At 34.0% G+C, this 13,750-nt stretch overlaps 4 protein-coding genes and 1 long non-coding RNA gene across 11 annotated transcripts; 2 read left to right on the forward strand and 3 right to left on the reverse strand.

The window, feature by feature from the left end:
- Positions 1-282: 282 nt before the first annotated feature.
- On the forward strand, positions 283-7,842 carry Rga (CCR4-NOT transcription complex subunit regena). Of its 7 annotated transcripts, none has more exons than XM_089856736.1 (13): positions 283-437; positions 805-889; positions 946-1,126; positions 1,220-1,315; positions 3,321-3,391; positions 3,477-3,563; positions 3,705-3,788; positions 3,894-3,925; positions 5,148-5,232; positions 5,402-5,570; positions 5,637-5,698; positions 5,769-5,919; positions 6,499-7,842. In XM_089856736.1, exons 2-13 carry the CDS (start codon positions 826-828, stop codon positions 6,731-6,733), a joined length of 1,317 nt encoding a protein of 438 aa, XP_089712862.1. In that variant the 5' UTR covers positions 283-437; positions 805-825; the 3' UTR covers positions 6,734-7,842. The 7 variants fall into 7 exon arrangements, with proteins under 7 accessions (XP_089712862.1, XP_089712863.1, XP_089712865.1 ...); XM_089856737.1 differs by having other exon boundaries at positions 3,492-3,578; XM_089856739.1 differs by having other exon boundaries at positions 3,492-3,563.
- Positions 1,527-1,925, reverse strand: LOC149615791 (uncharacterized). Its single transcript, XR_016375919.1, has 2 exons — positions 1,828-1,925; positions 1,527-1,650 (listed from the first exon to the last, which is right to left on the reverse strand). It is a non-coding gene; the product is annotated as an uncharacterized LOC149615791 (long non-coding RNA).
- Positions 7,836-9,025, reverse strand: mRpL48 (mitochondrial ribosomal protein L48). Its single transcript, XM_089856743.1, has 2 exons — positions 8,880-9,025; positions 7,836-8,756 (listed from the first exon to the last, which is right to left on the reverse strand). The coding sequence occupies exon 2, from the start codon at positions 8,735-8,737 to the stop codon at positions 8,174-8,176; it is 564 nt and encodes a 187-aa protein (XP_089712869.1). The 5' UTR covers positions 8,738-8,756; positions 8,880-9,025; the 3' UTR covers positions 7,836-8,173.
- A 21-nt stretch (positions 9,026-9,046) lies between these two features.
- LOC149615793 (uncharacterized) lies at positions 9,047-12,794 on the forward strand. Its single transcript, XM_089856741.1, has 5 exons — positions 9,047-9,466; positions 9,524-9,749; positions 9,808-10,138; positions 11,322-11,732; positions 12,445-12,794. Exons 1-5 carry the CDS (start codon positions 9,306-9,308, stop codon positions 12,570-12,572), a joined length of 1,257 nt encoding a protein of 418 aa, XP_089712867.1. The 5' UTR covers positions 9,047-9,305; the 3' UTR covers positions 12,573-12,794.
- On the reverse strand, positions 12,682-13,691 carry LOC149615794 (vacuolar ATPase assembly protein VMA12). The gene is made up of 4 exons (XM_089856742.1): positions 13,419-13,691; positions 13,289-13,362; positions 12,972-13,217; positions 12,682-12,888 (listed from the first exon to the last, which is right to left on the reverse strand). Exons 1-4 carry the CDS (start codon positions 13,600-13,602, stop codon positions 12,814-12,816), a joined length of 579 nt encoding a protein of 192 aa, XP_089712868.1. The 5' UTR covers positions 13,603-13,691; the 3' UTR covers positions 12,682-12,813.
- Positions 13,692-13,750: the final 59 nt, after the last annotated feature.

Genomic DNA, 13,750 nt, shown 5'->3' on the forward strand with positions numbered 1-13,750 from the left:
CACTAGTGTCGAAATATAACAAAGAATTCCGGGCCAGGGCCGGAAACAAGCACAGGACACTGGACATTGTCCAATAAAACTTTAAAATGTCCCATAATTTTTTTAAAAACTAAGGGGGTCACTGGACAGTTTGACCAATAAATTTTTCAAAGTTTTGTTAGGTTGACTATGAAGATGCAACACTATTTTTGCACACTCCAGTGGACAATGTCCTATAAATTTTGCAGTCAAATGTCCTATAAGAAATTTTTCTTATTTCCGGTCCTGTTCCGGGCTAACCGTTTTTACCGCACGTGATACAAATCAACCAATCATAAGTCAAGATTTTTGCTCCAGCTGTTCGGGAAGGTAAAAAAATAGCGCAATTGGAAGCCATCTTGTTTAATAGCGATATTTTTGCAGCTGGATGTTTTTTTTTACCGAAAGAAATTAGAAATGTAAGCCTAATATTATTATATTTAAATCAAAATCAACTCATATTCCTGTTTTAAAATCTGATTATCCATTTTATCTAAAACATTCTTACTGTATATTATGCATATTTACTTTTATATTAATTAAATAAATAGTTTATTTCTTAACCCTAACCTAATATGAGTTTAAACGCTGGGGCTAAGCCTTGGCTACCTTCTGTAAGAATTTCTAAGCCTTTGTCATATATCGATGTATTTTTATTCTTGTCAAGTCACTTATATCAAAAGCTTTGTTTGAGAGTTCAAACCAGCATTTATTAATGAATAATGAGTTTAATTATTACGTACATTAATTAAAGTTAAATATATCATGTATTATTATTATTCACAGACAATTGTAGATACCAATTTTATGGCCTCACCATCACCATCTCAACCATTTGGTGGTTATGGTCAACCTGGAAACTCAACTTTATGTACGTTAATTATAATTAATTAAAGGCTTTTATGAAGGTAATTAAACTAATTTTAGCCATGGGAGCGTCAGGTTTACAACAATCCCTACGTAATATCGGAGTTCAGCAGTTTCCCGGTAGGCTTAACGCAGGGGGGAGTCATTTACCGGGTCACGTAACGCCAACTAGTTCAGGGATTCCTAATTTTCCTACAAGTCTGCCAAATAATCTTCCGTCTCAACAAGCATCTCCGAATAGGTGAATATTATAGTTATAGTTATTTTTAATTAATTTAGGCTTAGAATTTGGGATTAATTAATTAAATTAATTAATTAATGATTGTATTCTTAGTCTGTTATCAAGAGGGTTGTCGAGTAGGGGGTTAAATGCTCCTGGTATTAATCATGAGATGAAGAGGCTGATGGGTATTGGGATATCTGTTCCAGGGTAATTAAATTAATTTTAATTGCATAAATTAATGTTGATTAAGGGGAGAGTTTTGTGAAAATGAGGTTTGTTACACAAAAACCTTAAAAAGGTGTGAATTGGTATAAATTCTTGATACAAATCTATCATTACTATTAGAGTATGGGAAGTTAACATGTTGTGACATTAGAGTATAGTTTATTCACAAAAGGGGTTAGAGAACATTCCTTACCCCATTCTCTCAGATTTAACTTCATTAAAGTGTTGTCAGGCCATTTGTGAGTCAAGTTGGTCAAGTACTGACTCAAATTGAACTGTTAAGTCTTCTTTATCGGCTTTAAAACGGTCTGGCAGCACTGGAAATGCCAAAAGAAGAAAAAGAAACCTTTAGTGAAGAACTGTGCATTGAAGGGAGAGTATTAAGGCACTGTTAGATGCATAGGGAATTTCCAAAACTCGCTATAAAGTCTAATTAATTTTAATTAAGTCCCTTGCAACATGTGATTTAATTCAAAATATCTCCTAAGACTTACCCAGAATACTTATACTTAGCTTAAAGTAGTCCGAAAATGGGCAAAATTAACCTAATGAATCCAAAAATAGGCCAAAATGTGACACAGTTTCTTTGAAAATTTTAACTTAAATTTGAACTTTCAACTTACTGTCTTAATGGGGGGGGGGGGAAACTTCCTCTGTTTCAGTACAAACAAGTTTAAAAATGATAAGTCCAGTTAGTATTATCTTGACAAAAATCTTTGGTAGCCTTGACTTTTGTGACTTTGAAATTATCTTAAGTTGTAAATAAGGTCCTTCACTATTTGAAAATAAAATATCCCATATCTAACAAGGTTCATACAAACCTGGAAAACAGGGAAATAAATAAATGACAAAAATCTCAGGGAAACTAGTGAGGTAAGTTTGCTCTGAAGGGGTTGCTTCAAACCTGGAAAACTCTGGGAAATATTTGGGGGGAAAAAAGAGAAACTCTGGGAAATATTTGGGGGGGGGGGGAAAGAGAAATTCTGGGAAATATTTGGGGGGGGGGGAAGAGAAATTCTGGGAAATATATGGGGGGAAAAACCTGGAAAACTCTGGGAAATATATGGGGGAAAAAACCTGGAAAACTCTGGGAAATATATGGGGAAAAAATCCTGGAAACTCTTGGAAATATATGGGGGAAAAACCTGGAAAACTCTGGGAAATATATGGGGAAAAAATCCTGGAAACTCTTGGAAATATATGGGGAAAAAATCCTGGAAACTCTTGGAAATATATATGGGGAAAAAATCCTGGAAACTCTTGGAAATATATGGGGAAAAAATCCTGCAAACTCTTGGAAATATATGGGGAAAAAATCCTGGAAACTCTTGGAAATATATGGGGAAAAAATCCTGGAAACTCTTGGAAATATAGGGGGAAAAAATCCTGGAAACTCTTGGAAATATATATGGGGAAAAAATCCTGGAAACTCTTGGAAATATATAGGGGGAAAAATCCTGGAAACTCTTGGAAATATATAGGGGGAAAAAATCCTGGAAACTCTTGGAAATATATGGGGAAAAAATCCTGGAAACTCTTGGAAATATATGGGGAAAAAACCTGGAAAACTCTGGGAAATATATGGGGAAAAAATCCTGGAAACTCTTGGAAATATATGGGGAAAAAATCCTGGAAACTCTTGGAAATATATGGGGAAAAAACCTGGAAAACTCAGGGACATAAGTTTTCCAAAAGTTATATGAACCCTGTCTAAGACAATGTACATAGTTGATACAGAATATATAAAATATATTTGTAATCTAAATTAGTTTTGTATCATACTGTATTTTGATGTTGGAAACAGTTAAATTTAGATCATTTTAGACCAATTTCCTGTTCACTTTATGTTAGCAACCCTTTTTAAAGATGTTTAGTTAAATTTCAACTTCAACCCACCCATTTTCACTTGACTCTACCCCATTTTGGAAAAAGCTGTTTAATTTACCGTTTAGTAAAACTAATTAGTACAAAATTAAATTTGGTTTAGTAGTACCAGTTTGACAGGGTTTGGATTATCTCATAGTGGTAGGGGATTACATCACGGTCTAATGGGAACAGGTAAGAAGGAAGTTTTCAATTTTAGAAAAGAGAGTCGAGATATTTCTCGGAGAAATGTGGGAATCTCACAATATTCTCATCATAGCTCTCGACTTATCAGAATTTCCAGTTTTGACGAATAGAGGACAACAAGAAGGCTTAGGATCAAATTTACCATCGAATCCTATGGCTGGTAGACCACCTTATGGTAGAAAAATAATAATTTAAACTGAAAACGACTGGTTTTCGGATCAAAGGATGCGATGTTTTGTTTTAACTCGAGTTTCTTTTTTGTTTTGTTTTGTCCCTTTTCCTTAATGAAATTTGATTTTAGTTGGGATGGTTAAGCAGCCGACTAGCGAGTCTAATGAGTTCCAAATTCATAATGAAGATTTTCCTGCCTTACCTGGTTCTCAAAGTTAGTTTCGTTTTGTTTATTTTGTATTTTTTAGCCGCTATTTTATTTGTTTACGGTGGTAGGAGTTGTTAATGGTATGGATTTGTTTTTGGTTGTGTTTTATAGCGCAAGAAATCAATCAAGATCTCAATAAATCTGTAAGTATGGGACCGTCCCTGAACATCTAATGTTCACTTTAAAGCTTTGCTGAGAATCTAATTTAATTTAAGTTTAGTAAAAATAAGTTCTTTGAATGTCTGCAACATTTCTTTGAAATATCCCTGAACATCTTAAAGGTTTTTTTTTTTAAATCCCTGAACATCTTAAAGGTTTTTTTTTTAAAAAAAATCCCTGAACATCTTAAAGGTTTTTTTTCCTCAAAAAATCCCTGAACATCTTAAAGGTTTTTTTTTTTAAAAAATCCCTGAACATCTTAAAGGTTTTTTTTTTTAAATCCTTGAACGTCTTAAAGGTTTTTTAAAAAAATCCCTGAACATCTTAAAGGTTTTTTTTTAAATCCTTGAACGTCTTAAAGGTTTTTTAAAAAAATCCCTGAACATCTTAAAGGTTTAATAAAAAAAAGTCCCAGAGCATCTTAATGGTTTGATAAAAAAATCCCTGAACATCTCAATGGTTTAATAAAAAAATCCCTGAACATCTTAAAGGTTTAATGAAAAATCCCTGAACATCAAAAGGTTTAATGAAAAATCCCTGAACATCAAAAGGTTTAATAAAAAAAATCCCTGAACATCAAAAGGTTTAATAAAAAAAATCCCTGAACATCTTAAAGGTTTGATAAAAAATCATCCCTGAACATCTTAAAGGTTTAATAAAAAATCATCCCTGAACATCTTAAAGGTTTTTTTTTAAAAAAAATCCCTGAACATTTAAAGGTTTTTTTTAAAAAAAAATCCCTGAACATCTTAAAGGTTTTTTTTTTAAAAAAAATCCCTGAACATCTTAAAGGGTTTTTTAAAAAAAAAATCCCTGAACATCTTAAAGGGTTTTTTAAAAAAAACACCCTGGACATCTTAAAGGTTTAATAAAAACATATCCGTGATCATCTTAAAGGTTTAATTAAAAAAAAATCCCTGAACATCAAAAGGTTTAATTAAAAAAAATCCCTGAACATCAAAAGGTTTAATTAAAAAAAATCCCTGAACATCAAAAGGTTTACCCCAATAATTCCTGAACATCAAAGGTTTTTCCAAAAAATCCCTTAACATCCCTGGACTTGCAAATTTAATTTTAAAAACATCCCTGAACTTTGAAAGTTATATTAAAACGTCTCCGAACTTAAATATTGCCTTAAAACACACCTGAACATGCAAAGAATCCCTTAAAACATTACCTGAACACGAAAAACCATTCCAATTTCAGAGTTTAAATGATTCTAAGGATAGTCTACGATTCCATGGTGAGAAATCACAGAATCAAAAACGAGGAATTCAAACAACAAAAGATGGTTCGTAAAAAAACAATTCCCAACACTCCAAATAAATAAATAAATAAAATATCAAATTATCTCCCAATTATAATATTATATTTCCCAATTTAGTCCATAGCTCAAGTACACATTAATCTTTGGAGGCCATTTCTTGTTTTTTCTCTCTCTCTCTCTCTATAAATAATAGGTCGAGTCATGAATATTCCCAGTGGTATGGTAACGGATCAGTTTGGAATGGTGGGACTCTTAACATTCATCAGGGTGGCTGAAACGGATCCTAATTTAGTTTCATTGGCGTTGGGGAGTGATTTAACCACACTCGGTTTGAACCTCAATTCCCCCGAGTATGATCAAATGTATTTGTCCGAGTTTCCCCTCAGAGAATATCCCTCTTCATTTTTCATTAAAATTGTTTTTGGCAGTAATCTTTATCCAACTTTTGCGGGACCATGGGCCGATCATCCTTGTAGGCCTCAAGATATTGGTATGAACTTGATGTGTTTGTTTTTGTTGGGTTTAGGGTTGTTTTTATTGTTTTTCCGTTTGTTTTTTAGAGTATATGATACCTCAGGAGTATTTAATGAGTCCCGCTAACAGGGAAAAGCTAGCAACGGTTAAGTTAAATCGATACGGTGAAGATTTGCTCTTCTTTCTCTTCTATATGTATGGAGGTGATATCCTGCAAGTCATGTCGGCAGCTGAATTGTAAGTAAAGGGTAAAGGCCTAGCAGCTCTTGGGGATGTGAAAGCGTGAGTGGGTTGGCTATGGGTTAATTGAAAGGATTCTGTTCAGTACAGTGTGATCGGGTTGGCTATAGGTTAAAGTAATGGGTTCAGTGCAGTACTCCTTGATCCTGTTGGCTATGGCTAAACTGAAAGGATTTAGTTCAGTATTGTGTGATCGAGTTGGCTATGGCTAAACTGAAAGGGTTTAGTTCAGTATTGTGTGATTGAGTTGGCTTTGGATTCAGTTCAATACTCCTTTATCCTGTTGGCTATGGCTGAACTGGAAGGTTTTAGTTCAGTATTGTGTGATCGAGTTGGCTATGGCTGAACTGAAAGGGTTTAGTTCAGATCTGTGTTTTGAAGTTGGGTTTGTCTGAACTGAAAAGACTCAGTTTGATATTGCGTGATTGAGTTGACTATGGCTTAAGGGAATGGATTCAGTTCAGTACTTGAGGGATTTAGATCAGTTTTAGGCTAAAACGGAACTGGAAGTTGGTAAGGGGGGGGGGGAAGTCGGTGATTTGGAAACCTTGCAGCAAATTCATCTAATTTTTTTAGACATAATCGAGACTGGAGGTTCCATAAAGACGATCGAGTCTGGATTACTCGAGCTCCTGGTATGGTTCCAACGGAAAAGACGTCTACCTATGAAAGGGGCACGTACTACTTCTTTGACGCTGTTAATTGGAGAAAAGTTGCCAAGGAGTTCCATCTAGACTATGATCGACTAGAAGACCGACCTCAATACCAACATCTGACTCAATACAGTCAGGCACAATCCATGTTGTTCTGAAACTGAAAGAGTAAAAAAAAAAAACATTGACTTTCCTTGGGGTTTCCTTTTTTTTAACAAAAAAACTGAAAGAAAATCGCCGAAGTGAAAGTTTAGCGATTTTTCTTTTAATTTTAAACAAAATAATACAAAAAAAAAAAGACATTTAACGGTTAATTAACTTCTTTAAAGTGTAAAACCTCCTTTTTAATTACTTTCTTAACATATTTCATTATTACTGAATAGCTGCAATAGTTTTCCATTCATTCTTTTATTTCCTAACCAAGGCTTACATTAAGCCTTGGCTTAAAATGAAATATAGTTACAAAGGCTTAGCTTTGAAGGTCATTAGGTCAGGAAATACTCCTTTTTAATTACTTTATTAACATATTTCATTATTACTTTATAGCTGCAATAGTTTACCATCCATTCTTTTATTTCCTAACCAAGGCTTACATTAAGCCTTGGCTTAAAAACTTAGTTACAAAGGCTTAGCGTTGAAGGCCATTAGGTCAGGAAATAATCATTTTCGGGTTATAATCTTAATTTTTAATGCTCAAACTTAGAGATTAGTGTAGTTTCACGTCATATTTACTTAAATTCAAACATAAAAGGGGGTCTAACACTTAGAAGAACGCAATTTCCGTTATTTAAAAAAAAAAAAAATCATTTATATGTGATAAAGCTTGTACAGAGAAAACCAATGTTTGTAGAAAAATGTTGAATAAATATTCAAAACAGCATTAATTAAAGGTTTATTCATTTATTTATTTTACATTTGTATTTCCTAAGCCTATTTTTCAAATACATTGTCTATTTCTTCTTTCCATTCTTTTATTTCCTAACCAAGGCTTAAAATAAAATAATTACAAAGGCTTAGCGTTGAAGGTCATTAGGTCAGGGAATAATCATTTTCGGGTTATAATCTTAATTTTTAATGCTCAAACTTAGAGATTAGTGTAGTTTCACGTCATATTTACTTAAATTCAAACATAAAAGGGGGTCTAACACTTAGAAGAACGCAATTTCCGTTATTTAAAAAAAAAAAATCATTTATATGTGATAAAGCTTGTACAGAGAAAACCAATGTTTGTAGAAAAATGTTGAATAAATATTCAAAACAGCATTAATTCAAGGTTTATTTATTTATTTATTATACATTTGTTTGTTTCCTAAGCCTATTTTTCAAATACATTTTAGTCTATTTCTTCTTTCCATTCTTTTATTTCCTAACCAAGGCTTACATTAAGCCTTGGCTTAAAAATAAATAATTACAAAGGCTTAGCATTGAAGGTCATTAGGTCAGGAAATAATCATTTTCGGGTTATTTTTAATGCTCAACTTAGAGATTAGTGTAGTTTCACGTCATATTTACTTAAATTCAAACCAAAAAGGGGGTCTAACACTTCAAAACAGCATTAATTGAAGGTTTATTTATTTATCATACATTTTTTCCTAAGCCTATTTCTTCTTTCCGTGAACAAAGGGATTCTCAATTTCGTCTAATTGTTTTCGTAATGACTCTAATTCCAAATCAGGTATGTATAAATCATCTTCTATCTCTTGATTATGAGGGATTAAACTTAATGTAACACCCTCGGGAAGAGCATTTTGTATCATTTCAATAAGTAACGGAGTTGTAACTGCTGGCAAGTTTTCAACTTGAACATTACGTTCATAGATTTTAATTTGGTATGAACTAAGGACTGATGTGCTGTGAGGTTTAAATGTTGATACATTTAGGGATTGGTTAGGGGTAGCCCAGGCGTTAACAACTTTAATATTAAATTTGTTTACAATGTTATGGACATATTGAGCGTAATGTTCCAATGTGGTGAAGTCATAGCCTTTAATTTGAATATTTATAAGTTCGTAAACGGGGATTTGTGGTTTTAGAAGCTCTAAATATTCGGGTTCGTGAGGGTCAGCAAAACGATTTGTACTAGTTGTTTGCAAAAATCTGCAATTTATTCGGGGTAAACACCTCGACCTCGAACCGGCGATTTTCCATAGGGCATTCATCATTATTATGACCAAGGCTTAGCTAAAAGAGTACAAATATTGGTCACTCGTTAGTAACCCTATAAATTTTCCGAATTATTATTATTTTATAACTAAATTACAACTTTTATAACAGGTTAAAGAGTTAAGAAATAAAAATATTTACTAAATAATTTGAAATTATTCAATAACGTCGGGGAAAATTTCATAAGTTGCCGGCCATTTTTAAAGACGAAAATCGAATCGTCTGCTTATCAAGTGTCAAAAGTTCAAAAGTTCAAAGCTTTAGGCCTTGGTCATAACATTGAATTTTATTTAAGCCGGTTGAAAGCACGTGTTTTTACATAAACTTTACAAAAATGAGCAAAACTTTAGTTATTTTAGGTACTGGATGGGGAGGTTACAGTGTTTTACGTAGTGTAAATCGTAAAATGTAAACTTTCATAAGTTGCCGGACTTGCCGGCCATTTTTAAAGAGAAAAATCGTCTGCTTATCAAGCGTCAAAACTCAGAAATACTTAGGCCTTGGACATAACATTGAATTTTATTAAAACCGGTTGAAAACACGTGATTTTACCTAAACTTTACAAAAATGAGCAAAACTTTAGTTATTTTAGGTACTGGATGGGGAGGTTACAGTGTTTTACGTAGTGTTAATCGTAAAATGTACAAAGTAATCGTAGTTTCACCACGAAATCATTTTTTATTCACACCCTTGTTGTGTAGTACGACAGTTGGGACGTTGGAGTTCAGGTAAAACCATCCGTAGGTGATTTAATATTGTGATCATTTCAAATAATATCCTTTTAGATCGATTGTGGAGCCAGTACGTAACCTGGGCTTCGAGGATGATGACCAATTTCGTCTTGCATATGCTACTGGTCTTGATTTAACCAAACAACAACTGACTTGTGAAAACCAAGTCAATCCTCAATTAAAGTATACTTGCAACTATGACAAGCTTGTCATCGGTGTTGGAAGTCTAAATAACACTTTTGGAGTCCCTGGTGTGGCAGAGCATGCTTTCTTCTTAAAAGTAAATTATTAAATTTGATAATTTTAACAGTTTTCTTATGGTTTTTCCACTGTTTCAGGAACTACACCATGCCAGAGAGATACGTAATCGTATCCTTAGTAATTTCGAGTTGGCTAGTGAGCCTGGAATTTCAGTATCAGAGAGGTTAAGACTCCTACACACAGTTATAGTTGGTGGTGGACCAACTGGAGTCGAATTTGGTGCCGAATTATATGATTTTGTGCAGCAGGATGTTTCAAGGCTCTATAAGCACGAGCAAAAACTTATTCAAGTAACTCTTGTTGAGTCAGACGCCATTCTTAGGAACTTTGACAACCGGCTTAGGTCTTATGCAGAGAAGAAAATTCAACAAAGGGAAAGGTTTCATTTGGTGAAATCTTCAGTTATAGGTTTGTTATAGTCATTCAGACTACTTAGGCCTAACAAATAACTCAGTTACTAAGCCTACTTAGGTCTAACAAAGCGCCGGCTCACTAAGCCTACTTTGGTCTAACAAAGAGCCCGGCCACTAAGCCTACTTTGGCCTAACAAAGAGCCCGGCCACTAAGCCTACTTTGGCCTAACAAAGAGCCCGGCCACTAAGCCTACTTTGGTCTAACAAAGAGCCGACTCACTAAGCCTACTTTGGCCTAACAAAGAGTCCTGTCACTAAGCCTACTTTGGTCTAACAAAGAGCGCGGTCACTAAGCCTACTTTGGCCTAACAAAGAGCCCGGCCACTAAGCCTACTTTGGTCTAACAAAGAGCCGACTCACTAAGCCTACTTAGGTCTAACAAAGAGCCGACTCACTAAGCCTACTTAGGTCTAACAAAGAGCCCTGTCACTAAGCCTACTTAGGTCTAACAAAGCGCCGGCTCACTAAGATTACTTAGGTCTAACAAAGAGCCCTGTCACTAAGCCTACTTTGGTCTAACAAAGAGCCCTGTCACTAAGCCTACTTTGGCCTAACAAAGAGCCCGGTCACTGAGCCTACTTAGGTCTAACAAAGAGCCCGGTCACTAAGTCTACTTTGGTCTAACAAAGAGCCCTGTCACTAAGCCTACTTTGGCCTAACAAAGAGCCCGGTCACTGAGCCTACTTAGGTCTAACAAAGAGCCCGGTCACTAAGTCTACTTTGGTCTAACAAAGAGCCGATTCACTAAGCCTACTTTGGCCTAACAAAGAGCCGACTCACTAAGCCTACTTTGGTCTAACAAAGAGCCGATTCACTAAGCCTACTTTGGCCTAACAAAGAGCCGACTCACTAAGCCTACTTTGGCCTAACAAAGAGTCCTGTCACTAAGCCTACTTTGGTCTAACAAAGAGCCCTGTCACTAAGCCTACTTTGGCCTAACAAAGAGCCCGGCTACTAAGCCTACTTTGGCCTAACAAAGAGCCCGGCCACTAAGCCTACTTTGGTCTAGAAAAGAGCCCTGTCACTAAGCCTACTTAAGTCTAACAAAGAGCCGACTCACTAAGCCTACTTTGGTCTAACAAAGAGTCCTGTCACTAAGCCTACTTTGGCCTAACAAAGAGCCCTGCCACTTAGCCTAACACTAAATTAATGAAAGTATTTGATATTTGTCCCCACAGAAGTTAAAAAAGACAGAGTTGTTTTAGCTGATGGTTCTGAAATACCATGTGGTCTAGTTGTATGGAGCACAGGCTTAGCTCCCCAACCTTTCACGAAATCACTTGACCTTCCCAAAAATAAACAAGGTCAAATTCTCGTTGACAACTATTTAAGAGTTCAAGGAGATCCTTCAGGCAATGTTTTTGCCTTGGGAGATTGTTCTTGCGTCACAGATGGACCCCTACCAATGACAGCCCAAGTTGCCGAGAGACAAGGTCGATATTTGGCAGAGAACATACTTAACAAGAGTATTACAAACAAAGATTTAGCGACAAGTAAAGTTGAACCCTTCAAATTCCAATCTATGGGAATGTTGGCTTATATCGGTGGTTATAAAGCTCTGACTGATTTACCTGACTTCAAACTACAAGGTAAGAGATCAGGTTCAATTAAAAGTTTGGGTAACATAACAGATTATACCTTAAATAAAAGGAATTAAATATTAAAATTAAAATAAAATGAATTATCTCTTATTACAATATGATAATTAGCATTAAAAAACGGGGACTACTGCGCCGCCATTTGTTTAGTGTCGTCTGCTACAGGAACAGGATTGGCTGAATTCTCATTGGCAGAGAGAATTCAGCCAATCCTGTAGCAGATGCCACTAAACAAAATGGCGGCGCAGTGGTCCTCGTTTTTAACTTTTTAAGACTAATTAAATGTTAATTAATTTGTAATAAGAGATCATTTATTTAATTTAAATATTAAAATTAAAATAAAATGAATTATCTCTTATTACAATATTATAATTAGCATTAAAAAACGGGGACTACTGCGCGGACATTTTGTTTAGTGGCGTCTGCTACAGAAACAGGATTGGCTGAATTCTCATTGGCAGAGAGATTCAGCCAATCCTGTAGCAGATACCACTAAACAAAATGGCGGCGCAGTGGTCCTCGTTTTTAAGACTAATTAAATGATAATTAATTTGTAATAAGGGATCATTTATTTAATTTTAATATTTAATTCCTTTTATATTTAGAAAAAGCAAAGCAGCCATTCTTTTAAACTATAATCAGTTATGTTATATGAACTTTTAGTTTTAAAACATTTAGTTAAGCCTAATTAGTAAGCTCTTAGGTGTTACATCTTGGTTTTTATGGCGTTCTGCTTATTTAACGCGTTTGGGAAGTTGGCGTTTAAGAATGCAGGTTCCTATGGATTGGTTAAAAACAATTCTTTTTGGAAGAGATACATCCAAATTTTAAGAATGTTTCCAAATAATTTTTAAAGGTTTTGTGAAACTTTGTGACAGGGTTTAGGAGTGTAGTTAAATAGTGTTTGTGAAATAATTGACCAGAAAATTAATTTATAACAGATATTTTTGAATCGATGTTTATTAATATTCTTGATTATGTATAATTAATGTTTTTTAAATAAATAATTATATATTTATTAATTAATAAAGGATGATTTACAATTATACAAAATATGACTTATTACATTTATTTAAATTATTTTTGCTAAGAAATATAATTCCGCAACGGCAACAATGGTAGCTAAAATCATGCCAGTCATGACTTGCTATAATGAAATAATAATATTAATAATTATTATTTTAATTAAAATAATTAATTAAGCCTTAACTGTTAATTAATTAAACTTACTGCAGGAATGATGGGAGTGTTTAAAGAATATTCTACAGCTTTATAACCAAACATAAACGTTCCTCCAACAGTTAGAATAAAATTCATGACAGCAAACATCTGAGATCTTAATAATTTGACTTCATTTATAACTGGTCCGTGTGTTTCCTTCAAAGCTTTGTTATCCACATTAAGTGTCATTTTGTTATAGTCTCTTTGGGCTTGTTCTTTCTTTAATCTTTCGATTCTAGCTTCATATTCAGCGCTCTTAATTTAAATTAAATTAAATTAAAACGTTTAATTAGGTTTTAAAACCAAGGCTTAAGTCCAAGGCTTACTCTTTTTGGGATTGGTATGGAAGGATAAATAATTTCACTGTTTTCAACCCATTCATGGAAGTATTTGAAGTTTTCTACGTTTAATTAAGTTAATTAGGGTTTAAATATAATTAATTTTGGTTAAATGTACCTATATGTTCGTTTTTTAAACAAAAATTTTGGTAGAGTTCGCGGATTTGTTCATAGGTCAACACTTTGTTTTGAAGTTTTTCCCTAAATTTCTTTCGCAAATTCGTGTCTAAAACTTCCATTTTATCTTTAATTGATTCAGTTAGTTCTTGGGAAAGTTTGAATTTAATATCAGTTGATTCCATTATAGTTAACTTAATTTAAATACTTGTTTTTAATAATAAAAAGTTAATCCTAACCCGCGGATCACAAGACTTTTAAATTATCGTCTGCTTAAGTTCTTGGGTTCAAAGCTCTTTATAATTTGATTGGTTGTCCAAAATTTAGGTTATA

Source organism: Phalangium opilio, unplaced genomic scaffold (assembly GCF_054372755.1).
Source record: "Phalangium opilio isolate 3A_F unplaced genomic scaffold, DU_Popi_V2 ptg000217l_1, whole genome shotgun sequence".
Classification (NCBI taxonomy): domain Eukaryota; kingdom Metazoa; phylum Arthropoda; class Arachnida; order Opiliones; family Phalangiidae; genus Phalangium; species Phalangium opilio.